General features: G+C 42.7%; 2 protein-coding genes across 10 annotated transcripts; one reads left to right on the forward strand and one right to left on the reverse strand.

Annotated features, from left to right (window-relative positions):
- Positions 1 to 1,540: 1,540 nt before the first annotated feature.
- On the reverse strand, positions 1,541 to 26,856 carry mast3a (microtubule associated serine/threonine kinase 3a). Of its 9 annotated transcripts, none has more exons than XM_037277239.1 (29): positions 26,730 to 26,856; positions 23,419 to 23,657; positions 19,930 to 19,961; positions 14,636 to 14,724; positions 13,682 to 13,754; positions 11,549 to 11,569; positions 10,957 to 11,035; positions 9,387 to 9,544; positions 8,640 to 8,715; positions 8,315 to 8,524; positions 8,081 to 8,182; positions 7,804 to 7,936; positions 7,287 to 7,372; positions 7,129 to 7,214; positions 6,760 to 6,968; positions 6,511 to 6,649; positions 6,289 to 6,421; positions 6,059 to 6,224; positions 5,813 to 5,914; positions 5,625 to 5,747; positions 5,434 to 5,546; positions 5,174 to 5,352; positions 4,442 to 4,563; positions 4,174 to 4,362; positions 3,363 to 3,586; positions 3,053 to 3,175; positions 2,846 to 2,982; positions 2,547 to 2,731; positions 1,541 to 2,436 (listed from the first exon to the last, which is right to left on the reverse strand). In XM_037277239.1, the coding sequence occupies exons 2-29, from the start codon at positions 23,548 to 23,550 to the stop codon at positions 1,604 to 1,606; spliced, it is 4,254 nt and encodes a 1,417-aa protein (XP_037133134.1). In that variant the 5' UTR covers positions 23,551 to 23,657; positions 26,730 to 26,856; the 3' UTR covers positions 1,541 to 1,603. The 9 variants fall into 9 exon arrangements, with proteins under 9 accessions (XP_037133134.1, XP_037133129.1, XP_037133128.1 ...); XM_037277234.1 differs by having other exon boundaries at positions 2,846 to 2,985; XM_037277233.1 differs by having other exon boundaries at positions 10,957 to 11,038.
- On the forward strand, positions 24,833 to 26,682 carry LOC119137701 (growth/differentiation factor 8). The gene is made up of 2 exons (XM_037277249.1): positions 24,833 to 25,441; positions 25,744 to 26,682. Exons 1-2 carry the CDS (start codon positions 25,126 to 25,128, stop codon positions 26,514 to 26,516), a joined length of 1,089 nt encoding a protein of 362 aa, XP_037133144.1. The 5' UTR covers positions 24,833 to 25,125; the 3' UTR covers positions 26,517 to 26,682.
- Positions 26,857 to 26,858: the final 2 nt, after the last annotated feature.

Here is a 26,858-nt window from a genome sequence, read left to right on the forward strand (position 1 = left end):
TATGGTGGAATGTAAAGCATGCACAATCCTTTGAGGTTGATTTTAAGAGGAGATTAGGAACCTGCCACTTTAGTTGCACTCAACTCACTTTGCAGGCCAACGATTCTTACAAGGTCACTTTCAAAAACACCACGACAGCTGTTTTCAAGGTCCACTGTTGTTTATACAAAACACAAACAGCGTGGTTTAGTACTACTGCAACAACAATGCTTCCTTATGGGTATATAGGGTGGGGAGAAAACACCTCTATTTTTTTTTTTATTTCCTCCATTCAGGATTTCTTGTTTAACTATGTGGTTACATTTTTTTTTTAAATAATAGAAAAAAAAACACCCATACCACATTATCGCAGCAAAAATTCATTCTTATTATACATCAAGCGCCCTAGTTGTTCTACTAGTATGCTAAATTACCTAACAAGTGAGAACGAGTACATAAACCTCAAGCTGGATATTAAGGATATAGAGTTGTTCAAACAGCTTTTTATACTTGTGTGTGGTTTTTATGGCTAACCTTGCTTTGGCACCAATGTTTGTCTTTCAAGTGTGATCTTCATATCAAGTAGTGATGAGACCCAATAATGTCAGAGACTTCCTCTTGAGAAGCAGCACAAAATGGATTTTTTGGTTGCATCCAAGTGCAACAAAAAGCCCCTAAAGAAATTGAGAGGAAAAAAAAACACTCGCTCGGTGTATTTACACTATTTGACAGTAGCAAACAATCACTAAAGCATCCCAGGCCATTTTAGCAACCCAAAGAACAGATGAGCATAGTTATAAATACAAGTCTTCATTTGAAATACAAATATATTTACAAAATGTCATTCGGTGACAAACAGAAAACAAGTGACAGGGAAATGAACAAATATAGACATATTCATGATAACGGTATTGAAGGATGCGCATTTTACCTCAAAACATCAATTTTCAAGCTTGTGATGGGACTTGAGCAGAGTCGTCTGGCGAAGGCGATCGGCCCAAGATGAACATACAAAAGGTTAGTGCTGTTGGACTTTTAAGTGAACTTTCAAGATGGATATGGAATGCACTGTAACTTTTAGTCCATCCAGACATTTTCTATACCACTTGTTCCCACGGGGGTCGCGGGCGTGCTGGAGCCTATCCCAGCAGTCATCGCACTCTGAACCGGTTGCCAGCCAATCGCAGGGCACACAGAGACAAACAACCATTTGCACTCGCACTCACACCTAGGGACAATTTGGAGTGCTCAATCGGTCTACCAAGCATGTTTTTGGGATGTGGGAGGAAACCGGAGTGCCCGGAGAAAACCCACGCGGGCACGGGGAGAACACGCAAACTCCACACAGGGAGGGTCGGAGGTGGAATCGAACCGGCACCTTCCTAAGTGTGAGGCGGACATGCTAACCAGTGCGCCACCGAGCGCAACTGTACCTTTTAGCGATAAACTTAATTTATGCTTGTCACAGAAATGGTCAAATTATGTTCAACTGTATGTATAATAGTGCATTTTTAGGCCCATCCTAAAAATTTACTCAAAAAGTCCAAAAACCTAACTTTTGTTTTTAACAGATACCCCAGAACAAACTGGTTGTTAATTTCGATCCCTTGTGAAGTGGCTACATCTAAAACTGTTCTTCATCTTTAGACTTGGCTTTCTGCTGTGTTGCTTTCCCCCCCACCTTCATCTTGGAGTCTGACTGGGCCGAGCTGACCCAGGAAGCCTTGAACGTCTTGGGCTGAGTGTGAGGAAGCGTGGCCTCCCTCTCATCCAAATCGTCAAAACTCACTTCTTGCACGGCCTCCTGCTTCTTGAAGGAGTCCCGGCGCTCGGACAGGGCCAGCTTTCTCATCACCACCACCTCGGACGAGTGGTGGTTGCCGCCACGGTGTTGTGGCGAGGCGGCAGAGCGGTGGTGCTCATTGCCTCCTCCGATAACGTCCTGGTGGCCTCTTGGGCCCCCGACGTACAGCCCTTGGCGGCCGTGTTCGCCCACGCAGACGAAGCTGGTGGCGGCGTCCTCCTCTGCGTCCTCGCCCTCAGACAGAGGCACCTCCATGGTATGGCGACGCGTGCTGTAGGCTTTCCTCTCACAATGATACCCGCCTGTTGCTTTGTCACCAGTTAGTTTCTCTGCTGACTGGACTCTTTTGAGGAGCGGCGAGCGCGGCGGCTCGGCACTGCGGGGACGCACGGAATGGCGGGCGATAGTGGGAGGGGACAGCGTTTTACCATGAAAGCCCTGTAATGACTTTGGGTGGCTCGGGAGGCAGGAGGGGGAGCACTGTGGAGACACAGGTTGGGGAGGTGGGATGCAGGCCAGTGGGGACGGCGGGATACTGCTGGTGGACTTGCAGCGACCGGCCTTGGTGTAGCGGCCCATCACGTGAAGGGAGCTGGGACGAGTCTGAGGTACCGGTGAGTTAGGGGAGCTGGAGCAGGGAGAGGAACTTGAATCTGAGTGAAGAGAGAAAGAGATAACTAAGGTCATCTTTTCAATATAGAAATGAGCATATACTATATATGTATTGTGCAGGTGCATCGAATGAAAACCTTTTCCATCTCACCTCCAGAGTGGTCAGGAGCAGGGGAGCGACAGGGAGTGGACGGGCCGGGGGAGAGAGACTGAGTGGGAGAGCCAGAGAGGCTGTCGCTAGATGACTGGTGGAAGCCGGACGAGAAGCTACGACTGCTTTGCATCGGTGCAGGGGGCGTATGTTTGGACAGCTTCTTGAAGATGCTACGCCGTCGGCTGCGGAGCAAAACAAGTAAAGGTCAACAGCAATGTACATTTAATAATAATTTAGCCCAAATTAAACTGGAGACATCAGCTAAAATTCCAAAATGCTTTCTAGTGACACTCTACCTGTCTTGCCCATCTCTCCTTTTGCTTTTCTTACTGCGTCGCGCCATCTTGGCTTTGTAGCTCGTCTTTCTGGCAGGCCCCACTTTGATGGAAGTGTTTTCCAAAGCGGTGGTCTGGAGGGTCACCCGGTTGCCACTCTGCTGAAAATGCAGCTTTTAATATGAAGCTAATAGAGGAACCACAATCAATTTGCATTTCATCTCAAACCTTAAGCAGAAGCTCTACCACCTCAGTATGGACAAGACCTTGTACAGATTCACCATTGACATGAGTGATGAGGTCACCAGCTCTCAAACCAGCCTCGTGCGCCGGGCTTCCGTCCTCCACACACTGAACATACAGACGCACACAGATCAGCCATTTTAGCTATGCTGCCGTGATACAACAGTGTTGTTGACATTTATTTGAACAAGAAATGCCCAAAAAGGACACACAGAAAAACATAGTTAACTCGAATTTGACATCAGTATAATTATCGTTCCGACCGCAGCGCAGCGCCTGTGAGACAGACACATACCCAAACCATGTGGTGAACTGTGTAGACATCGCTGTCCCCCATGTAGACTCTGATCGCTCGCAAAGCGAAGCCAAACCTCTTCCCGGAGCTGTGGATGACCACTGGAGGCCTGAGGCAGCTGATGTTGATGGAAAGATCCCGGCTGGGGGAGGAGTCTCTTGACGACGGGTTGGACGAGAGCGATAGAGATGACTTGGGGCTGGAAGAGGGACCCGCTGAGTCATCTGGATGGAGAGCATATTTGAAAAGGTCATTCTTGCTGTCCCGAACGTGGTTAAATGCAACTGGGCTATTGTGGTTGCATATTAAATGGCCAAAACAACTGACCTAAGTCTTAATACACATCCAATTTAATTACCCTTGAAGACAGCAAAACAGACTCTGAGGCAGGTTTTGTAACTATTGCACAGGCCTAATTATACAACTACCAAATCTATGCCACGATCAAACACTGCATGAGTGACTTACAGCAATATGAAATACTTTGTAGGGAATAAAACTGCTTCGTTTTTGGTGGACTCTACCTACCATGGGCCAGCTACATAACATCTTAATGGTGGTCATTATGCTGGTACGAATTGCTGTGGCTTTATCAGAGAAGTGTGCATTACCGCCCCCTATAGGACAAATGCGTTTCGTTTGTGTTGTATACATTGCCTGGCAACAGTCTGTAGAGGGCACTGTAAACATGAACCATAAAAGCAGCTACAGAACTGCAGTACTGTATTAACATTGCATAAACGGTTCTCTTTTCATGTTTCACAAATAAGGCATTCTTCAAATTGTAAAAAGGTCATTGTTATGTATGCACCTGGGGTAATAATGAGGGAGAGTCCAGAGACCGAGGCAGACTTGGGGACTTTCCCAGCAGGAGGTCTGGGTTTTTCTGGGGTGTCCAGTTGGTGGGCGATGCGTCTGGACGCGCCTCTGCGGAATGACGGCCTGGTGCCTGTGCTGTTGCTGCGCAGACGAATGCGCCGCAGATTGGAGACCATACCATCTACAAACACAAAGCAGAAGAGTAAGTGAGTCTTTCACGAGTTGAACATAAAATTACGTGATTGCTTCTCCAGGCTTACCCTCCTCCTCGGCAGCGATGGCAAAGCGAGGCATCAAGTCAAGGCTCTGAGTGCTATTTAATACTAGCGGGCTAGCACTGCGCTCTGACTGAGATGAACTGGACGAAGCACGAGGACGCAAGCTGCGAGAGAAACACACGCAGAATTTATTTTTACCGGGGTTAAGAATCTGCTTCACCGATGAATGTATTGAAGGAATAGTGGTAACGAAGGATAACAAAAACAACAGGTGGAAACAGCCCAAAACAGTTTTTGCAGTTTGCAATTTATTTTCATACGAGTATGTGAATGGCCTCTGCTTTCGTGCGTGGTCGTGGTTACGTTTGGTAACATTCGTTTTCAAAACCCGGCCCTGTGGTCGTGAATCATCATTTAATGATCTGAAAGGCCCAAACTTTTAGGGAAAGTGGAGTCAGTTATTCCTGAACTCTGAACAGTTTGTTCTCACTGACCACATTAAAATCTAGAAAAAAAAGACATAACTGCCGAGACATCACCCGCTGGTATGTGGACTCCTTTTTAAAGGCTAAAGTTTGGTATTTTGGTTGTCGCCATTCTGTTTTTTTTTTTGCAGCTGGAAGTTGCCAGATTTGGACGTGAGGGTAAATTCCTGACTTGCCACTCTGCTATTGACTTGCCAATCATTCCAGAGTCATGCACAGAGCAAGTTGATTCTCTATCTATTAAACAGGAAATGTTTTAACGTGTTTAAATCTGTGTGACAAATCTCACCTCCCCCTGACGCCATCTGTTCTGTCTCCGATGGCCAGGTGCTTGTGTCCGTCACCAGGGGAAAAGCCGCCTCTGCCTTCCCATCGCTCGTCCTTTTCTTCGCTATGGCTCCGCTCTGAAGATGACAAGCTCTGGTTGGACGGTGTCGAGGTGGACAGGTGCTCCGTGCTGCTGTACACCTTCAGTCCGGGAAGAAATATTTTAATCACAAAAAGATGTTTAGTTGAAAGAAACACTGCGAGCAGTCAAAGAAAACATACCTTGCTGAACCGATGGGCCACGGAGGAGAACTGTCGCAGTTCAAGAGAAGACTCGTCGTCGTTTGTTTCATAATCATCGTCCGAACCGAGGTGAGCGTATCGCTCGGATCGTGCTGTAAATGACGGGATCGTACAACAGCTATAAAATGATAGTTACGTAATCTAGAGTACGCCTCTATAAATCCACCTACTGTCAAAATAACTGGTGTCCTCGTCAGTCTCCAACTGTGGTATGAACTCCGCTTTTTGCCTCAGAAGGCCATTCCAGTCAAGTCCCAGGAAGAACGTGTGCATCTTCACCTCAGTAGTTCCACCTAAGGAGCATAAATACACATTTTGAACAAAATCCTTCATTTTTAAGTCCGGTAATAATCGCTACCTGTTCCCAGGCGCTCCAGCGGACTCTGACGAAGTAGTCTGGTGATAAGGTCTTGGGCATCAGCCGGTAGAGCATCGTCTCCCTCGGGCCAGATGATGTCATCTGAGCAAACAAAGTCAACAATACAAACTCACTGAAAGCATTCTAACACAGTGACGACTGCAGTGAGTTAGTAATTAGTGACTAATTAAACTTTTGTGATGGAAAATAAAAAAACAAAAACATTCAAGTCAAGAATTTCCTTACCATTAACCACCTGACCGAAAAGCTGTTCTGGCGTGTCTCCAAAGAAAGGCACGCATCCCACAAGGAACTCGTAGAGGATAATGCCCATAGCCCACCAATCGACAGGCTTGCCATAGCCCTGCCGCAATATCACCTCAGGAGCGATGTACTCGGGGGTGCCACACACCTGGAAGGATCTTAGCTGATTTCATGAAGTCCATATTATTTCATGGAAAGAAAAGACCACGTACCTGCTTGTCGATGAACTCTCTCGTGTCCTTCTCAATGTGTCCTTCATACAAATTGGTTGTCATGTTCATAAGGCCAATCTTTGACAGTCCAAAGTCTGTAAGCTTGATGTGCCCCATGGAGGTGATTAACAAACTAGAAAGGAAGAAAAACAAACACAATTGTATGAAATGTGACTCCCAAGATTGAGACCTTAACAGATGAAGGAGCAGGTTGGGGCTCACTTGTCAGGTTTGAGGTCTCTGTGTACGATGCCATAGTTGTGAAGGTACTCCAAAGCCAGGACGGTTTCTGCAAAATACATGCGTGCCATGTCCACAGGCAGAGGACCGATGTTCTTCAAAAGATTGGCACAATCACCACCTTGGAATAACGGGAAGCCAGAAGGACATGATGAATATAAGAAAGATAAATGATTTCCATGTCATACAGTAAAAATGATGAGTGGCCTAACCGTCAAACCGCTTGTTTACCTTCTACGTATTCCATGACCATGCAGAGATGCCGGCGTGTTTCGAAAGAGCAAAACATGGAAACCACAAATGGGTTTTCAGCAAAGGTGAGGATGTCTCGCTCCACAAAGACCTGCTGGATCTGATTTCTCAAAATCAGGTTCTGCCGGTTGATCTTCTTCATGGCAAAGCGCTGTCGCATTTCCCTGTGACGGACTAGAAATACAGCTCTGCGAGTGGCCAAGGCGGGCGGGGCATGAGAGAGATGTTGGGCCGGAGTAGATGACAAGAAAATTTTGAATGAGAACACATCTTCCAATTTCTTTTTTCTGCTTATTATCACAAAAGACAGTCTGTTGAATGCAAACAAAGAAATGTTGTCTTTCTCACCCGTAGGCGCCATTGCTAATCAGCTTGATGGTTTCAAAGTCACTCTCCAGCGGTTTCCTACGCGGGGGAGTGCAAACTGCCCGGCTCTGAATCACAAAAGCATTGTGATCATGTTTGTGCTCTATATCTTTGAATTGATGTTCTGCATGACTTTCTACCTGGGTTGGCGTTGCCTCTCCAGACTCATCGGATTCTCTGCTGGCAGACCTGTGAACTGGGCTTGTTTGTTCCAGTTGGACCATCTCTGTAGATTCAAAAATGAACAGCATTAAGATCACATTTAAATATTGGAAGAAGATTTGTTTTAGGGAAAAAAAAGAAATGAATAAAAAGAAAAAAGAAATGAATAAAAATGATTGCAAATGTTTAGCTTAGAATAAGCTACAAATAAATCAATAACATGAAAAAATAAATGAATAAAAATGATTGCAAATTTTTAGCTTAGAAAGTTCTCATGATGAGCAGGGCAGAAAATAACAGCATATTAAATCAAAGTTTAACATTGGTGAAATGTGTGACGTAATGGAATGTGTAATGGGCAAAACCATAAAACCAGCAGGTCGCAAGTGAGACTCCACCTAAGGAACTTGAATGTATAAAAGAACTCAGTCGCTAAAAACACACTTTTTTCCCTACGAGCTCATTTATGTATCGTAGGAATTGACAGTTCAGCACCTTCAAGAGGATCCCTGGTGAGTCCCAGCTGACTGATGATGTATCTGGGAATATCCGTCTTGATCCCCTGGCTCACCTTGGCTTGACCTTCCGCAGTCTCCAAACGCTGGTAGAACTCCTCAGGATCAAACTCCTGGAAAAGACAAGAGACGTGTTCTTCTTGAAGTTGTTTCATTCCATTTTGACCAGTAGCCTTTTCTTTTTAAGCAAACATGCAAAAACAACAAAATCCCTTTAACAATAGACGGTGGTGGAAACTATTGCAACCCGGCCTTACCAGACATTCCAGAAGCCTGGCAGGCCTGGAGATGATGATGAGAATTTTCTTCACTAGTTTTGTAATGGTGGTCACTTCCTCACTCTCGGAACGTTCATACGCCTGATGGAGAAAGAACAAATCAAGTGTCTGTTCAAGGGATTGTGGCAGAAATTCACTGGCTGTTCTGAAAGGAACATTTTAATGGCAATAAACCAGAAGTGTTTCTTAAGCTCACACCATGGGAGCATTTACCTCATGCAAAAGCTTCTCCAGCTTCTCCTGCAGCTCCACAAAGTAGCAAGATGTGACCAAGCCTTTCTGGGACTTATCCAGGCAGTCTCGGACCAGTTCCACCAGCTGGTGCTGGATGAACCCAAGCACACCATCGCCCAGGGGTAGAGCAGTTCCAGGCGAGCATTCTTCAATAATGTCCAGAAGTTGACCCTCCATCTGCGCTGTTGCCTGGGAAAGGAACAACAATGGAAGACTAATAAATATTGTGTTGAAAGAATCAAAAGTGGAGATTGATTAAGAAGGATAGAGGACAAATAAAGATGGGTTCCAAGTTCCACAGTACCTTGGGAAATCGTTCTTTATAGACATGATTCATCATGACAATCTCATTGTCGAATGTTCCACAGGTTCGTCCAGGGCTGGATGAGAAACAGGCAAATGTTGAAAGGATAAAAACATCCGATTATTACATTTTATTTTTCAGAACGAAAAAACAAAACATGGTCAGCTCATTTGAAAATGCTTCAGATAACTTTCTCATCTCCAGAAGCCACCAATGCATCCATCTGTTGTATTTGAACAGGTTCAATTACAAGAAGGAATGTTTGCAACACGCCAGACAAATCAACACACTAGTTTGAAAATAGCAACCCTCGTATATAACCCGAGCAGTCAGAAACGAGAGCATGTAACGCAAGTAACAGAACTTTTCTATTTCGGTTTAATAAGGTCGCATTGGCGATGGTTAACTGCTTGGGGACAACAAATGTTTTACAGGCACTCTGGAGCTATTTATAAAGCCACCAATGACACTTGCCAGTAACCTATTTTAATTTGAAAGACGTGGAGTTAAATTGAGGTGTCTTACCAGCACCGAAATGTTGTCTCATGTTTTATCCCCCTTTACTTTTGGACTATGACTAAACATTACTGAAAGTCCATGAATTAAGTTTGACTTCTATTTATTCACTGCGATCTCTAAGTTCTGGATCGGTGAAGAACCTGGTGCGACGGATTTATTAGTTTATTTAAAATATGACATTGAGTCATCTGAAGTACACACACAATAACAAATATAGACTAATGCTACCTGAGGCTGCGCGAGCGGACCCTGACAGTGGGTGAAGTGTGTGGTCCTTCCTCATCTGCCACACTTTCCGTGCTCCGGAAATGTTTAAACAGGAAGTGGAGATCATCTTGTGTCGGCTGGAGAGGCAGCTGGTGCAAAAGCTCCTGGGAGGAGGATGACTATGGAAGAAAAGAAGAGGAGGGAAGATAAGCAGGATTTGTCCTGAAGAAAATGGAAATAACTGACAGCGGCGGTCGCTGCAGAGCATTTACTTTTGCTTTATATGGAAAAGTGTATGAGGGCAAGATAATAAACAGCAAGAGCGCTTAAAACCAAACATAAATTATCATTTTGTCATCTCAGTCAGGAGTACGTTAGCTTAAGTGATTTGTCCTGCAAAAGTAGAATTCCAGGCTGTTATTTTGGCCATGTGTGCGTTCTTTGACTCACTCCACACCAAAATGTGTGGCGTGAGCCTTGGAATTTAAGAAAACTTTCTTGGGCAGGGGTCTTAGTTGTAGAAGGCTGCAAATAGGTGATAGAAAGAGGAGGAGAAAGCCTGAGAAGGAAACGAGAGATGTTTCGGGCTGGAGCTGCATAAAGAAATGACTGAGTGGATCCCTGAAAGGGGCTTTGTGTGGGGAGAGCTGACCTCACTGTCTCTGAGCCATGTGGCCAAGCATGCAAAATTATAGCCGTGGCACAAGACCCAACTATTGTTTTCCAGCCAACTGACGAGTTTTAAGATAAAGTATAAAGAGCGTCACCACAAAAAAAAAAAAACAGACACAAAAACGTAATGGGTGTAACTCACAAATGCTGAATAAAAGGTGACTTTTCCCAAACGGAATCAATTGAGTGAGGAAATCCTGTACCGCCCTTGCTAATTGTTTGTGCCAGAAAAAAAAAAAAAAGGAAAAAAAAACTTGTGAGGGATTAAGTTCAATTTCCATAACAATAAACACCTGGACATTACGGATCTTTTTTGTCATCAAAATTCTTGGATTAAGTCAGAAAAACAGATCGCATTGCATTGGAAAAAGCACTCTTGGAAGCATTCAACATTACTCTTGGGTGATTCATTCCTTCCCTCTGTGCAACGTGATAAAGAGCTGTGATTCAAGTATTTATCATCAGACACATCCTGTTATCATGACTAACTCATGCAAACAACCCCCCTCCCCTTTACTTGGCCGTGTATAATTCAACGAAAACTGTAATATTTGGTTAGCCTGTTTGTGCTTTTAAAGGCTCTCTTGCGACTTGTCGATGGACTTTTAGGTCACACTCAACGCTGCTGACGCGCGAGCGTGAAATGACGCTCTCGACGGTCTGCAGACGCCGGCGACGTTTGTCCTCTTGCCAAGAACACAGAGTTGCGATGAATGAACGTTTTGGTTCCAGACTGCCCGGCGGAGCAAAATACACACTGTTTGCAAGGCCAGTTTTCAAGCCAGCGAGCAGGTGAGAGTTTCACACTTTGAAAATTGATTTTGGGCAGGGGGGTGAAGTATCAGCCGTGCTAAAGAATTGGCACAAAGGTGACTGCGGGGGTCTTGGAAGCAAGATACCAAGATACATAGAGGCTTACAGATACTGACGAACTGGGTGCATTGGTGCAGTATCCCGAGGAGGGAACCGATGCCACAGACCATCTTCGGCCATCTCCTCTGCTGAAAAACAAAACAAAACAGTAAAATCCTGGAAATAAATTATAAAACCTCTGCAATTCAGTTAAAATCATCCATCCATCCATTTTCTGAACCGCTTAGTCCCCACGGGGGTCGCGGGTGTGCTGGAGCCTATCCCAGCCGTCATCGGGCAGTAGGCGGGGGACACCCTGAACCGGTTGCCAGCCAATCACAGGGCACACAGAGACAAACAACCATTTGCACTCGCACTCACACCTAGGGACAATTTGGAGTCTTCAATCGGCCTACCAAGCATGTTTTTGGGATGTGGGAGGAAACCGGAGTGCCCGGAGAAAACCCACGCGGGCCCGGGGAGAACATGCAAACTCCACACAGGGAGGGCCGGAGGTGGAATCGAACCCGCACCCTCCTAACTGTGAGGCGGACGTGCTACCCAGTGCTCCACCGAGCCGCCCCAGTTAAAATCAGTTTAAAAAAAAAAAAAAAAAGAACAGCAAGACATGGAGATTTCCATTTGTGATGGTTTCTTACCTCTCAGTGCGGGCCAGATGGCTTCACGGGTGCAAATGGAGCAGGAGATGAAGGAAGCGAGGGAGACAGTGAAAGACAAGAGTAAGAAACAAAACAAACACTGCTTCAGTCTGTCTATCACGCAGACGTATGCAGCCGAACTCCTGTTGCAATGCACCAATGACATTCACAACTTCATACACTCACGCAAGCAATCACTACAACAATGATGCCCCCCCCACATCTGTCCAGAATGGTTTGTTTCACTGATGACAATCCATGATGACAAGAATGGTCAAAGGCTTCCTGACACAAACAAGCTTTAAGGGACATGTTACTAAATATGAAATGACAACAGGAATTTTCCCGAGTGACCGTGACCTGCGGATTATTTTCTGTTTTACAAGCGGGAGAGTTGCCGTATGTCGTTTTTCTGGATTGTCACTCTATTGTGGTTATTATGACCACGAGGTATAGCGAGGTCGCTGCCACTTTTACGGCAATACGATCTGTCCAGTTCAGTCGTGTTTGGTCATGTCGCTTGGTTTGCAGTTGTCCTGAAGCCTTGTAAATCACATGTTACTGCAGTTAGAGGTTTGAGTGACAAAATAATTGGACACTTGAGTCAATAACAAATGAACCCAGTGAACCTAGCCAAACATTGTCTTCACATTGGCAGTCTCTGAAGTCTTAACGCGGATGAGTCATGCGGCTTCGTGTGAAGTAGCACAATCCATCTTCCAGCATGTGCTGCATTATGCTCTACTGCAGTGCAACATTAACCCAGAAATGAATTCCAGGAGACCGCCGCTGCATCTTTAAAAAAGCCAAATCGATTTAACAAGACAGTACATACATACGTTTTTAGTAGGGATGCACCGAAAATTCGGCCACCGAAAATTTTCGGCCGAAAATGACCCAAAAGTGCATTTTCGGTTTTTGGCCGAAAGACCTAAATCACCGAAACAACACGGCCGAAACTTGTGATGACGTGAGCAAACAGCGCAGCCAGCACGCGGGAAAACGGGATAAGAGCCAGCATGTCTGCGGTGTGGACTGATTTCACTATCTCAGAGAATGACCCACGGATAGCGATTTGCAAAACATGCAATGCTGAAATTTCAAGAGGGGGTGCATCTGCAAAAGGTTTCTCCACGTCGGGTTTAATTCATCACCTGAAATCCAAACATCCCGATCGCCATTCTGAATATGAGAAGAAGGCGACACAGAAAAGGAAACTGACACCGAGCACGCCCACTCCGTCTGTGGCGGACGTTTTTGAAAAGGCAAGAAAGTTCTCCAGTGATTCTGCCAAGAGAACATATTTAATTTTACAGTCTTTCAGCAGGCCAGTCAGTTATAAGCCTGTAAATTATTATTTAATGTACACATGAGTGGGGTCAAGTTAAACATTTTATTTTTATTTCATTTTATTTTTGAATTTTAATTTATATTGTGCATTGTTGTAATGTCAGTGCTAAATAAATATTTTCATACTTTTGTAACTGGTTTATTGCAATGCCTTGATTTTAGTGAGGTTAGTACACATGTAGCCATAAATGCTGTGGTTCTAATAACTGACATAATCATTTCTTTCGGTGTTTCGGTTTTCGGTTTTCGGCCTTGGTTTCCTCATTTTTGGTTTTCGGTTTCGGCCAAGAATTTTTATTTCGGTGCATCCCTAGTTTTTAGGGACCCTTTTGGGAAACTCGAGGCAGGGTAAAGATTTTCCAAAACGCAATCTTCAGCATTTGTGCGTAAACAGGTCATGTTGGGTACATAAGAGAATGGGGCGTTGAAATGAAAATATACATGTCCACATTAATAGGAACGACCCAATTTTTCTGTGCTGCCGACCATTACGGCTCATGCTGCTTTGGACCCCCAATGTGTTGTCAGAAGTGTTTACAGATCTGCATGACAGGCAAGATGCCTTTGGGCTTTTCACCCGGTTGGGCTGCTTGTCAGTCTATGACGGTAGCACGGAAAGGTCGGAGCATGCCATTATTACCCTGTTAAGTTTCTTTTAAAAATTACACGATAGTTCTACATTCAAACAGTTCTACTGAATCACGTAAAATGTCAACACTTGTAAGCAGATAATAAGCAACGCCTGATATCATATTCAAGTTTCTATTTTGAGTCAACTCTTACCTGCGGGCAAACTGGAAGTTGGCAGAGTTGCTAGCGGAGACATTTCTTGGGCTTTCTGAAGGACTGCTGCCAGCTAAAGAAACACAGTTTGTTAAAAACTTACCATTCATAAACTATTAACAATTAAGAATAGTTCATCGTGTCTGGACCCGAGGGATAAACTGACCGGCTGATTAATCTAGTCAATGACGGAGGGGGGGGGGGGGGGGGGGGGGGGGGGGGGGGGCAGGTCAGTGTCAGACTTGCAGTGTGGTGCAAGACACGGAACAAATTTGCAACTGTCTGCTAATCTAACTTTGCGGCGGTCGTGAACGACAAAAAAAGTCAGTTCCATCATATCGGGATCCACTAGCAGGGAATAAACAAAACAACACTAGAGGCTAGATACTGACAATCTTGTGACATTCCATTTTGTGGACAAAATGTTTGCATCCTTCTTGTTTTTTTTGTTTTTTTTGCATGTCTGTCACGCTTAAATGTTTCCCATCGTCAAACAAAATTAACTATCAGCCAAAGGCAACACAAGTAAAATGCAGCTTTTCAATGGAGCTTTTTGTTATTAAAGAAGAAAACCCCTAAACAGCCCTGTGTGAAAAAATGATTGCCCCCTAAACCTATTAAGTGGTTGGGCCACCCTCAACGGCAACTTATGATCATGAAAGGCCTTTTAGGCCACGTTTCAATCCGATTTTCTCAGACAATCCTTTATGTTCTTTTGGGTAAGCAGCTGTTTTTTCCAAAGAACTTTATGCATGCCCAGTTTCTTCCTCATTGTTGAGTCAGCAAGGGAGTTCCTTTGTGAACTTCTGTACGAGTCGTCGCTGAGCTCTTGGGGTAATTCTGTGGGCTAGCCACTCCTGGCCCATCATGCGCACAGTTCATCTAATGAGACTCCCAAATTACAAATAGATCTCAGATGGCACACAAGTGTAAACACAAAAACCACACAAGTACCTGTAGTGAGTGGGAGAGGTGAAAGCGGTCGTGAGAGGGTGGGCGAAGGGGTCCCGACCGCCAAACTCCTCCTCTTGTTGTTACGGGCACTGTGACAATAAAAAAAAAACAATTTAAACAGCGAAAAGTCACTTACGCTATGAGCTTCCACAAAAACAATCTATACAGCTTACAAACACATAGTGCATTCATTTTGACAAATATTCCAAACATGGTGAGCAGATGAGCTCCAAGGAACACTGATTCGATTTGATAACACAGCTGGAAGTGTTCCCATGACTGGGTTGAAGCTACAGCACCTAATCACACAAATAAAGCCTTGTTGAACGGTTAAAGAAGGAGGCCAGATGCACCCATTGGCCTCCATGACATAACTCCACTCTCTTCCATAGCACCATTGCAGATCCATTACCATAGCTGAGCAGAACATTTCTCCACTCCGAGATGAATGTACTGAATGAGCTCTGGATTGTGTCGGCTGAACAGAACCACCAAGAAGTTGAATTTAATTTCTGTATATTACCATGACCAAGGAGAAGCTGACTGAACTCTGTATACACTCTCTTATTTATATTGTATCAGTGCAACCCTGAGTTCATCTGTAATGTCTTGACTTAATCTTGTTGCTTGGATTCTTCCTGGGTGACTTCATTATTTATTGCAATTTCAGATCTATGTCCTTCTATAATATGCCTACACCCCAAAAAAAAAAAAAAAACTCACCTTATACTGGTCTGTTGCTCCCTGTGTCAAAGTGTCTATGAAGCCTTCTGAGCTTTACTTTTGAACAAAATGTCACTAAGATCAAAATCCATAATGACCATTAAAGTGTAAAGAAAGGTTAATCACAGTATTATTAACATGTTAAATACTTAATTGAGGGTGTTATTACAGACACGCCTCTGGCATCTCAATCATCTAAATTACACAAAAAAAGGACCGTTAATGCCTATTTGATCTTAAATATTTCAGTTGCTGTACAGATGTGCCATTTCACCTTTCAAAACACTTGTCGCATTAACTCAGGGTCATCCTGAAAATATTGATATCGCCGTTCCTCACCTTCTTGTGACCTAAAATAATTAAGTGGATGTGAAAACCGATAGAACTTGACATTTCTAGGTTGTCGATGAGGCACATTCACACACTCGGGGCCAGCGCTACAACGCTACCCACCCCCCCATTTATTGGCCCATATGAAAAAATCCTTCCACTGTGCCTGAACACACTTGTATGTGATACCACAAACTGAGGAAAAACTAAAAATCGACAGAGACAGTCCAATAACAGAGAAGAAGAAGATTAAAAATGGACTTTGACTTAAAAACATCTGCAGCTCAACGCACAAACATTCTCGCATGTGTTCCATTTTATTCTTCTGAGAAAAATCAAACCAGAACAAAGAGATGACAGCATCACTGTGATGGGCCGCGTCAACAGTGAGCAGATGCTTGTCGTGGCACGGCATGTTGAATATACTGCAGCTCAATGTTCCACGTCCAATCCCTGAGCTCCATTGAAAACCACAATAATGAGTAAATAGCTTGCAATACTGATCTATGAGATTACTTAAAAAATAAATTATATGGTAGAAAAATCCTCACTGGACCCCAAGTCATGATTTTTCAAATACAAACACTCGCAAGAAGCAGACTCGGATGACAGTTTCACCAAACTAGAAAACAAATGGAATCCATAACAACAGCTTCGTGGAACATCACTAAAGCTATCTCCAACTGCCAGTTGTGTTGACACTACACTGATCAAGTGGTTACCAGTCAGTAAACACTGAAACACTCGGCGCTATGTTGGCCCAGCGGATGACAAAGTAGCAAACTTTCCTCCCAGCAAAAGCTTCGATGTAACTCCTGTGTTTGGCGATGCAGTTAGACATTCCTTGTTTTTTGTGCTGTATTTTAAAAAGTATGGACACATTTGACGATGGCTGTAAGTAGGGATGCACCGAAAATTCGGCCACCGAAAATTTTCGGCCGAAAATGACCCAAAAGTGCATTTTCGGTTTTTGGCCGAAAGACCTAAATCACCGAAACAACACGGCCGAAACTTGTGATGACGTGAGCAAACAGCGCAGCCAGCACGCGGGAAAACGGGATAAGAGCCAGCATGTCTGCGGTGTGGACTGATTTCACTATCTCAGAGAATGACCCACGGATAGCGATTTGCAAAACATGCAATGCTGAAATTTCAAGAGGGGGTGCATCTGCAAAAAGTTTCTCCACGTCGGGTTTAATTCATCACCTGAAATCCAAACATCCCGATCGCCATTCTGAATATGAGAAGAAGGCGACACAGAAAAGGAAACTGACACCGAGCACGCCCACTCCGTCTGTGGCGGACGTTTTTGAAAAGGCAAGAAAGTTCTCCAGTGATTCTGCCAAGAGAACATATTTAATTTTAGTCTTTCAGCAGGCCAGTCAGTTATAAGCCTGTAAATTATTATTTAATGTACACATGAGTGGGGTCAAGTTAAACATTTTATTTTTATTTTATTTTTGAATTTTAATTTATATTGTGCATTGTTGTAATGTCAGTGCTAAATAAATATTTTCATACTTTTGTAACTGGTTTATTGCAATGCCTTGATTTTAGTGAGGTTAGTACACATGTAGCCATAAATGCTGTGGTTCTAATAACTGACATAATCATTTCTTTCGGTGTTTCGGTTTTCGGCCTTGGTTTCCTCATTTTTGGTTTTCGGTTTCGGCCAAGAATTTTTATTTCGGTGCATCCCTAGTTGTAAGCATTGTAAGTGCTGTTTAAGTGCATATTTTGTGGTATATTTATGGTTACAACTATTTATATAGGCAATTAGAATCACTTTCAGGGGAGCATCAATTATTCACAGAAATTGACTATACATGGTATGTCTCAATCGACTGTATTACAGTTAACTATATACAGTAATTACATTTTATAGATCTATTTCTTTGGATATTTTTGCTTTTATGGGACTATTTATCCTTATTAACACTATGCAACATCGTTTTTTTGGGGTGCTTGAATAAGATGACATGGAGAGTTCACAATGGTGCTGAGAGGTACAAGTGACAAGCCGTACACGTTTTTCCAAATAAATGGATAAAGGGCTACATAAATAAACTTGACTTGACCATAACCGGTGCAGCAACACCTGTACACAGACAACAATACTCATGCTGTATTCTTCATTCTCTGCAATTAATCCTACTTGAGTTATAGGCAGGGCACACCCTACTGCCATTCATTCCAATGCATTACGAGTGTAGCCAAGGAATGAATTAAACGTTTCTCTCACGGCACATCCATCCATCCATTTACAATGCAACACTGTATTAGTGTTTCTCACAATTCAAATACCATTAGTTCTTGCAGGTGAGCCCAATAAAATGCCCGGTGAGAGTACAACTCACTCCTCCAGAATAATCCTTATCAGCTTTAATACAAATGCATGTACCACCAATGTTCTACTGAGAGCCTTTATATTGGTCAAGGGAGATAAGGCTGTCATAAACTGAGAGGCTCGATACGAACGTTACAAGCTTGTTTTATACAGTACAGTACAGTACAGTACATGTGTGATAATTCAATCTATCTCCCAGAGCTAAGATCGTAATTATATCGGAATAACGATCGACAGATACTTTGTGGTGTTTTATGCTACATATGGGTGCAGACAATGACAGTCCACACACGCGCGCGCACACACGCGCTTCACTTTCAGAAATTCTAGAGCCACACATTGAAAGAATAATATAGAAAATTGTCATCGAAGACCCGACGAGATGGTATACAGACGGCTAATTGCAAAGCATTTTGATCATTATTATTTTACCCTTTGGTTCTTTTCATCATGGCCCCGGTAACAAAACTAGTTTTGTAGCTCGGTAGCACCGTCCAGTAATGGTTTTGGTCAGCCATGGTGGTGATGATGGTGGTGGTGACCGATAAAGGTAATCCAGGGAGGGGAGCTGTCCTCTACAGCCTCATGTCAAATAGTCTCCCCCAGTGGAGGTTCACTGGAGCCGGTTAGATTAACCTGGTTAGTCGGCAACCTCCGAAGGCACCAACTCGGTCGTCCAGCTTCGGTAAAAACTGAGCCCCGATTCGCAAATCGCCAGCTCGGTAATAACGAGCCGCTTCTACGGCCATGTCCGTCCTTCTAGGTCTCCTCTTGTCATCCGATACGCTTCAGGAAAAGTCTGTCCTCGCCAGAATGCGACATTATCGACTGATAAATGCGACAAAAAACACATAAAGAGTGATAGAAAAAAAACTTTCCAGTCACAGCAGCGACGCACAGCGCACGCGCAAAGATCTGCGCTGGAGGGAGGAGGAAATGGTGTTGCCTTCATGTGCCCTCGGACAAAATGAAGAAAAAAATTGGGTCACGGCGCCAATGCCTGTGGGGTGGGCCACAATTTTGCATTCTTGCTACCAAGGCGCCACATAGGGCCATACAGTTCCTAACAAGATGTATAACAAAAACAAATATAGACAAAATGCTGTACATGTTTCTGTACAAAATGTGCGCTCTTAATATATTTATATTTTTAATAATACATTTTCCAGTGCATATATAAGCGCTCTACTATCTGAAGTCAACACAATGTATATTCCTTTACCAGTGCAAAGGGATTTCTTGTTTAAAAATGACTAGGGAGTGGCAAATAGTTGTCACTGATATATAGATATATGGGGTACAATACAATTCATACAAGACAATATGTACACAAATTTCTTTGATTGGTTTCCTCTTGTTTATGCTATTGTTGACAAGAACTGAACTTCATCCTGGACCAATCGCCAGTCAATCACAGGGCGATTGAATGTGAAGCATTACGTAATGTGTTCGACATTTCAATGACTGTTATCTGACTGTTATCTAATTTTTGACTGAGTCACAAGGTGAATAAAACCTTAATCTTTCATGTAAACAAAATGCAGATATTGCAGAACTGGTTGGAAATTGTCAAGAGACTACTGGCAGGCACTTCCTGCTTTAAAAGCTTAGGTTTTCAAATGGTCTGAAGTTAAAAAAAACCAGAACATAAATATTCAAATTGTGCCCAACTGTCATGCTTCCGCTTTATCGCTTAAGTTAACACAAAACCAGTCTGAGCGGTGAGACCACTTTGACTGCAGACAGTCCTGATCTACAGCTTCAATTGTCAGCTACCAAGAGAATGGCTCGGTTCAATGTATATAGCCATAAAATAACCTGAGTATTGACATAAAGTGATAAACTGACAGGTGACAAGCACCAGTTGCAAAAACAATGACTTTGTATCACTTACACATTTCCTCTTCGTGGTAGACTCAGCTCTTTCTGGAATAAAGAAATGAAGAAACACATTACAAATATGGCAGCAGAAACATCACTTTTGTGTATTCCTTGGACAGTGACAATATTTGCATCATTTTATACATTTTATCCATACTTATTCTGATCCCAATTTGTTCAAATAATCAAATTCAGGAAGATTACAGACATTTATGAAAGCATTTCTTGCATCTAAATGTTTCACTTTTGTGTATTCCTTGGACAGTGACAATATTTGCATCATTTTATACATTTTATCCACACTTATTCTGATTCCAATTTGTTCAAATAATCAGGAAGATTACAGACATTTATGAAAGCATTTCTTGCATCAAAATTTTCCCACTGATGTACAAAAAGTCAACACTTCAATGACATATCTGTTCTGGTGAAGCTAAAATCCTCAGAATTAATCCCAAACATTTCCAGACCTAACTGGAGAGTCTTTTGTGAACATACTCTTAAACAATCATTACATGTTGAACAAGCTACGGCATAAGAAGTACTTGTGCTGGCTTCATCGATCGAAATCCCCCTGATTACCCTCTCGGTGCATGTAAATGTCATTAGCTGTGGTGTGGCCTACTTTCATGTATTACTAATAGGTTATTAGTCACAGAGAATACAGTGAAAGTCTTAACTGGTCAATGCTGACCTTGTGATTGGCAGGACTGAGGTGAAACAACAAGATTTGCTGACAGCTGTTGTTTTTTTTTCTTATTCTGATGGTAATACATATGTTCGGTTCTTCTATTCTCCAGTCTCTCTTTTCTTATGTTAAAACACAGCCAAATAAAGCAAAATGTTTGATGTTGGTCTGAGAAATATTAGGACAAAAAGGTTTTTCCTGTGTCTGCATCTATCTTTACCAGTAATAATAGTGACAGGCAGAACAAAGAAATGTGTTTGTGATTCATACAACAGAATACTAGCATGGTGTTTAACGAAACCAGTTTTTCATTCGGGAGTAAATGCAGACAAGATCAGCATTATTTCAATGAGCTGTTTTTGTGTTTTATTTTTCTTTGGGGGTGCGCACTGAGATTTTTCTCATGTTTAATATATGCTTTGGTGCAATATCCGTTGGGCATTTGTGCGGTCCTCATTTGACAGCAAAAGACAGTCAGGTTAAAATCATGACCCCACCTTGATGTCATTATGTTTTTTTATCAATAGCACCTAAAGGTGCATCAGGCATTTAAATTGAACAAAAAAATGAACCAAGGATGGTTGAATATTTTTTTTTACATGATCATATAATAATGTTCTCCCTTTTCACTCTTGGGCCACTAGTAACAATTAATAATTAGCTGTATATTTTAAAATTAGATTGAAAAACGACTTCTTACCACCTCAACCCTCAAATTAGGATTTTATTTTAATTCTGACACTCTCAACAGAAACCAGAGGCACAAAGAATACAGTAGCGCGTGCACTTCATTATTCCCATCGTAGAAAAACAAACATGGCACTCAGGAGAAGAAGATAAAGGAGGTGTTCCTGTCTGGATCATGTGTGCTCCTCGTATCACCAAGGCAACCATATTTAGCAAAGCTTTGTAATGAGATGCTCCAAAATAAAGACACAGCACTGTCAACCCCGCGTAGAAATGCAACACATGGTGTGTATGATTATTTCTATAGAGGTGGAAGTAAAATGGACACCACCCCAATTCAAATCATCAAATAGCCTACTGTATCTTCTGAGCGTTCGGCTCATGCTCACGCTCTTTGTAATTTGCCTGGAAACAAGCGGCGTGTCGTGACAGCGTCTTATTATTTATTTACCTGTAGCCCGCGTCGTCTCAAGATATTCGGCTCATCCATTATGGAATGCAAATCAAAAACATCGACAGTACAGTACAGGACAACGCGTTTGGTTGCCCAGTCAAGCCATTTTGCGATCTGCTGTACCCTGGAGAGAGTTGCTCCTCCTCGCTGCTGCGCCACCACATCACCCCCCTTCTATTCAGCCTGTTCATCTTCCTCCCCGGTTTCCCCCACAGACCCCGGAAAAGTGGTCATTTGCCGGTTCATCATGCGCTGGGGAAGTGGATGGTGTGTGGACTGCAAGAGGTGGCCAAAGTGCTTATATTAAAAAAATATATAACCTATTATTTTATTGTTGATAATTATTGTGGGGGAAAACAATTGTGCTTCTGTTGTCACCCAGCGGTATCAGAGAGTCACTTTGTATTGTTTTTTTTTTCTTCCTCATAACCACAATGGCTTGTCTCTTATACTGTGGTATCACATGTCTATACAAGTGGGCCGCTTGTTGTTCTTCATTGTGAAATTCCCTATTCATGGCCTAACTCATTCTTGGGGATGGAAACATGAAACTTCTAAACTGGCACTTTAATTTTCCTGATTTAATGCATTTTTGCTGTAAAGAATAACTATTTAAAGAGTCAAAAAAAATGAAGGAATGCAGCACTCAAAAGCGTAATTTGGTTGTGCAGCACGTGTTTAAGTGGGATGTTCCGATCATTTGTGTGATGTGCTATTGAGCAACTCCAGCGCACAACAAAATCCCCACTGTTAGAAAAGTAAGTACACATTTTTACACCGTTTTTTTCCTTGTCTAGGGTCTCTGACAGTTAAAAAACTGATTAAGATATTTAAAATCACTACGAGCATTTAAAAACCACACTACCAAACCAAAACGTTCCCGTAGGTTAATTAGTTCTTTCTGCCATCTAGTGGAAGAGGACTTCATTGTTCTGCCTGTCAGTATATTGTGGTAGCTTGAGATTTGAATTGAATTAGTTGTTTTAAGTACACAATGTCTAATTGCCTCCCATTAAATAATTGTATTGGTTTTCAGTTTTGTCAATTAATGTGTCGTTTCAGTTTTGTCACGTCACTATCACTGTTCGTGTCCAACACAGACAATTTCCACCTAACTTTGACCAAATTTGAACCAACCAAATTTTGAGAAGTTGTGCATGCGCAACTGAAAGCTGGATCCTGCTCAAGGGTTTTTCATCATCTGTAGTCACAGGACGTACACTATATCTGCCGCTAGATGGCGTAATCTGTCTGGATGAGTTACAAGGTTGTCCTCAAGGGGCCTTACAGCGTGAGTGACTTGACAGTAGGAAAACAAGACCACACAGAATGCCAGCGTTGGCTTGTGTAAACATAGACGGGTAAAAGTCTTGATTAGACTCCTGTAATTGTGTAATAGTAAAAAGTATAGACTCTGAAATGTAAAGTTAAGCCAAATGATTACTTTCAATTAGATCAAATAGCCATTTTTCTAACTAGGTGACAAGTCAGCACACAAAATCATTTCCTTATTTCAAAACTTTACATACTGCTCATAATGTGTAGAAGTGAAAAAAAAACCACACATGTTGTTTAAGAATATCAGTAATGCATTGTCATTCCTTAGCTAATGTTGTGAACTGACTAAACAAAACAAACAGTTAAATCAACTAACAATGGAGAAAAAAATATACCTTGTATGTGCAAGCACGACAGAAAGTGAATGTTTGGATGATGTCAAAGAAAGTCTCGTTCTCTAACCTGCAGGAAAAAAAATGGCTTGTATAAAAGATTTCACTATTGTAGTACAAACTACACGATTGCATACTTGGTGACTCACCAAAGCCTTTCACACACTTCTATCTTGCAAGGTTGAATTGCCTGCTGTGGTACCTGATTGCTTTATTATCTCAATGACTCACAGCTCAAAAATCTATAGACACACGCACGCGCACACACACGTCAAGAAACTATGGTTAATTCTTTTTTTACTTCGACTGCAATTTGCAAGGCTTCTTTCCGTCTTGTTTTGGTTCGTTTGAGACATCTGCTACACATGCTGAAACTTGGCTCCCAGCATTGAGAACATCAAGCATGTTGCCTAACTTTAAATACATAATGGATGTGTTGCTACATTTTGTTTACATTCCCTGAGCTAACTGCTGCTATTTGTGTTTGCGTTCAAATGTCTGTTGCTTGAAAGATTGCAACGCCCTCAACATTCATGCGAGTTTATTTAGCTAGGCGATGACTTTTTGCATTGTTGGTTAGCATTACGCTAGCTGACTTATGTAAATCTCTTTGTTGCATTGCAATAAACACCTTGAAACAAAGTTTATAATGGCCTATTGAAGCCACAATGGGGTGGCAAGGCACTACCGTAATTTTCGGACTATAAGTCGCGGTTTTTTTCATAGTTTGGGTGGGGGGGCGACTTATACTCAGGAGCGACTTATATACATATATATGTTTTCTTTCACTTTTTTGGGCATTTTATGGCTGGTGCGACTTATACTCCGGTGCGACTTATAGTCCGAAAATTACGGTACTTTTGTCTAAATGAAAGTCCAACTCAATTCAACTTATTCAAAAGATGGAACTTGAGCATGCAAACAGCAAAATGGGGATTTTTTTTAAGAATACCAGAGGATGGGTTCCAAAACAAATCACCTATTTCGGCAAGTCACACTTTTGTGCTTTATTTTATTTTTTGTTTCCATGCACACAGTGGCTGCCATTGTATTTGATGCCTAAGTGATCCGGAGCTTTAGATGTTATTCAAGACCAAACATCACTCCCAATTATCTTTTATTTCTCTATCATAAAAACAGCCAGCAGCAAATGCTGTAATCTCACCCTCAGTGGAAAAAAAAATGTTTTGAACACAATCCACAAGTCACATAGTAACTGGTGAGAAATTACTTTCTAATCATGCATTGAACCTGGTTATTAATTGAAGGGAAATTTTTCCCATGATGTGTTTGGCAATACTGCTCTGAGGAATTTTCCACTCATCTTTTTTTATTCAACTGACTAAATGTGATGAAACGTTGTTGTTGTTGTTGGTGTTTTTTTTTGTTTGTTCAGTATTTGTGAACTTTACACCTTGGGAGATGAGTGGTGGATCTGTTTGTAACTTTTTTAAAAGTTTGTAACTGGCCTGAAATGGTTTTGAAGCAATTCACCACAATGTTTGTTTTAAAAGTTTACTAGAGCTCATTAGACACATTACTGTTCCTGAATATACCTTGTGAGCCTGACTCAGACCATTAAAGCTCACCTGACTGAGCAAGGGGCGTGGCAACACAGACGCCCTATAAATGAAAGCATGCCAAGAATTTCATTAACAACATAGACAGAGCACATCCAGACAAGAGCAGCACTCCCAGAACAAACCCGCCATGCTCAGATTATGCACGCTCCTCTCCTCCTTGCTACTCCTGCTCTTTGGCTCCAGCTCAGGGAAGTGTAAGCCTCAACAAGCCCAGAAGCAAACACTTGATGTGGACATTCAGAGGGTCCAACTAGTGGAGGCGGTCAAGATGGGAATCCTGAGCTCACTTGGGATGGACAAGGAGCCCAAGATCACCCAAAAAGCATCTGAGCGAGAATTGAGGAGGATGCATCAGCTCTACTGGGAAAAACTGAAGGAGATGAGGAGAAATTCTAGCCAGCCGACGGGAGCGACTGTGTCGACGGTGCTTTTTCCAGTTCCAGGTAAACAGGGTGATGAAACGCTTGCTTAATTTCATCATGACTAACACTCGTGAGTGAAAGGAACGTGGGAGTAGAACGGAATGTTTGTTGCAGAGTTCATTCATGAAATCCTTTCATGTGACTTTACCCGTAAAAAGCTCAACAAAGAAAACGCATCAGATAAACTGCAATTTTCCACTGTGCTTGTTATTACATAACCTGCAGCTATTTGCCAGCATTTGAACAGGGGTGTGTAGACTTTTTCTAGCTCATATCTCATTTTGAACACTTTTCTCTGCTCTTTCTCTCCATTGTGGGCCCAGTGAAAGCACCTCATTGGAAAGACCTGTCGCAGTTGCCACCCGGTCGACACATGCAGTTGTACAGAGCTGTTTTCCATAAGAACCCAAACATCCATCCGGAGGCTATTTTAACCCGATCTCAGCTTCGGGTTTCCACGGCGACTCCAATTCAACCAACGCAAGTAAAGTCTGACATTAGGAGGGAGATTAAAGTCAAGCGCATGAAGATGGGGAACTCCACCGGGTGGACACACACGACCCCTCGTGTTGATGTCTCAAAGATGCAAAATGTGACAATGGACATCGGCACCAAGGTGACAAAGTGGATCAAAACAGATGATGATGATACAGCATTGGTTGTGGATGTAAGGATGGCTGTGGGTGAAAGCGAGCCAATCATCTCTCTGGAATTAGACTTCATTCCCCCCAAAGCAGCAACGAAAAGAAGGCTGCGTCGCTCCAACAAGGAGGACGAGTGCAACGAACAAGGATGGTGCTGCCGCAAATCCGTCAACGTGTCATTCCAAGACATCGGCTGGACCGATTGGATCGTGGCCCCAACGGAGTACACGATGCATTTGTGCGACGGCACGTGCCCGCACAACTACAAGCCGGCCAGCATGCACACGCAGGTGAAGTCTCGCTTAAACCAGATCATGAAGGGCGGCTCGCCTAGGCCATGCTGCGTGCCGGCCTCCTACGAGCCCATGGTCCTCATGTACTACGACGGTAGGGGGAAGTTGAAACTGTCACCTTTTAGTGACCTAATAGTCACTAAATGTCATTGTGCCTAAGGCAGCCCAAACTCATATTGTAATGTTTTTTTTCTGACTGGAATTTTATGTTTAAATATTTTATTTATTTGAAAATTTTATTTATTGTCCGACTCCTAAACTACATTCATGTATCAAGTGTGCCATTGCTATTGTTACCCCATTTCATAAAGCAGTGTTTCCCCATTGCAAAATACGGTACATTTGATACCTCGGCTTTTGGTAGGGACTTACCCGACTTTATTCACTTTTCAATACCACCACAAACTGCGAGTCTAGAAGATAGAGGAGTTGAGAGAGCAATATTTACCAAATAGCATACGTAATCATGAAAAATGTCAAATACATCATACTCACCAAAAA

This window comes from Syngnathus acus, chromosome 17 (genome assembly GCF_901709675.1).
Source record: "Syngnathus acus chromosome 17, fSynAcu1.2, whole genome shotgun sequence".
NCBI classification, from domain to species: domain Eukaryota; kingdom Metazoa; phylum Chordata; class Actinopteri; order Syngnathiformes; family Syngnathidae; genus Syngnathus; species Syngnathus acus.

Coding starts and splice junctions, on each gene's coding strand:
- mast3a (XM_037277231.1), bottom strand. CDS start 23,550: ATGCAATCGTGTAGTTTGTACTACAATAGTGAAATCTTTTATACAAGC. Junction 8,525..8,639: donor ATAAAGAACGATTTCCCAAG/GTACTGTGGAAC, acceptor TTCCTTTCCCAG/GCAACAGCGCAGATGGAGGG. Junction 2,732..2,845: donor AGGAGAGATGGGCAAGACAG/GTAGAGTGTCAC, acceptor TTTGCTCCGCAG/CCGACGGCGTAGCATCTTCA.
- LOC119137701 (XM_037277249.1), top strand. CDS start 25,126: ATGCTCAGATTATGCACGCTCCTCTCCTCCTTGCTACTCCTGCTCTTT. Junction 25,442..25,743: donor GGTGCTTTTTCCAGTTCCAG/GTAAACAGGGTG, acceptor TTGTGGGCCCAG/TGAAAGCACCTCATTGGAAA.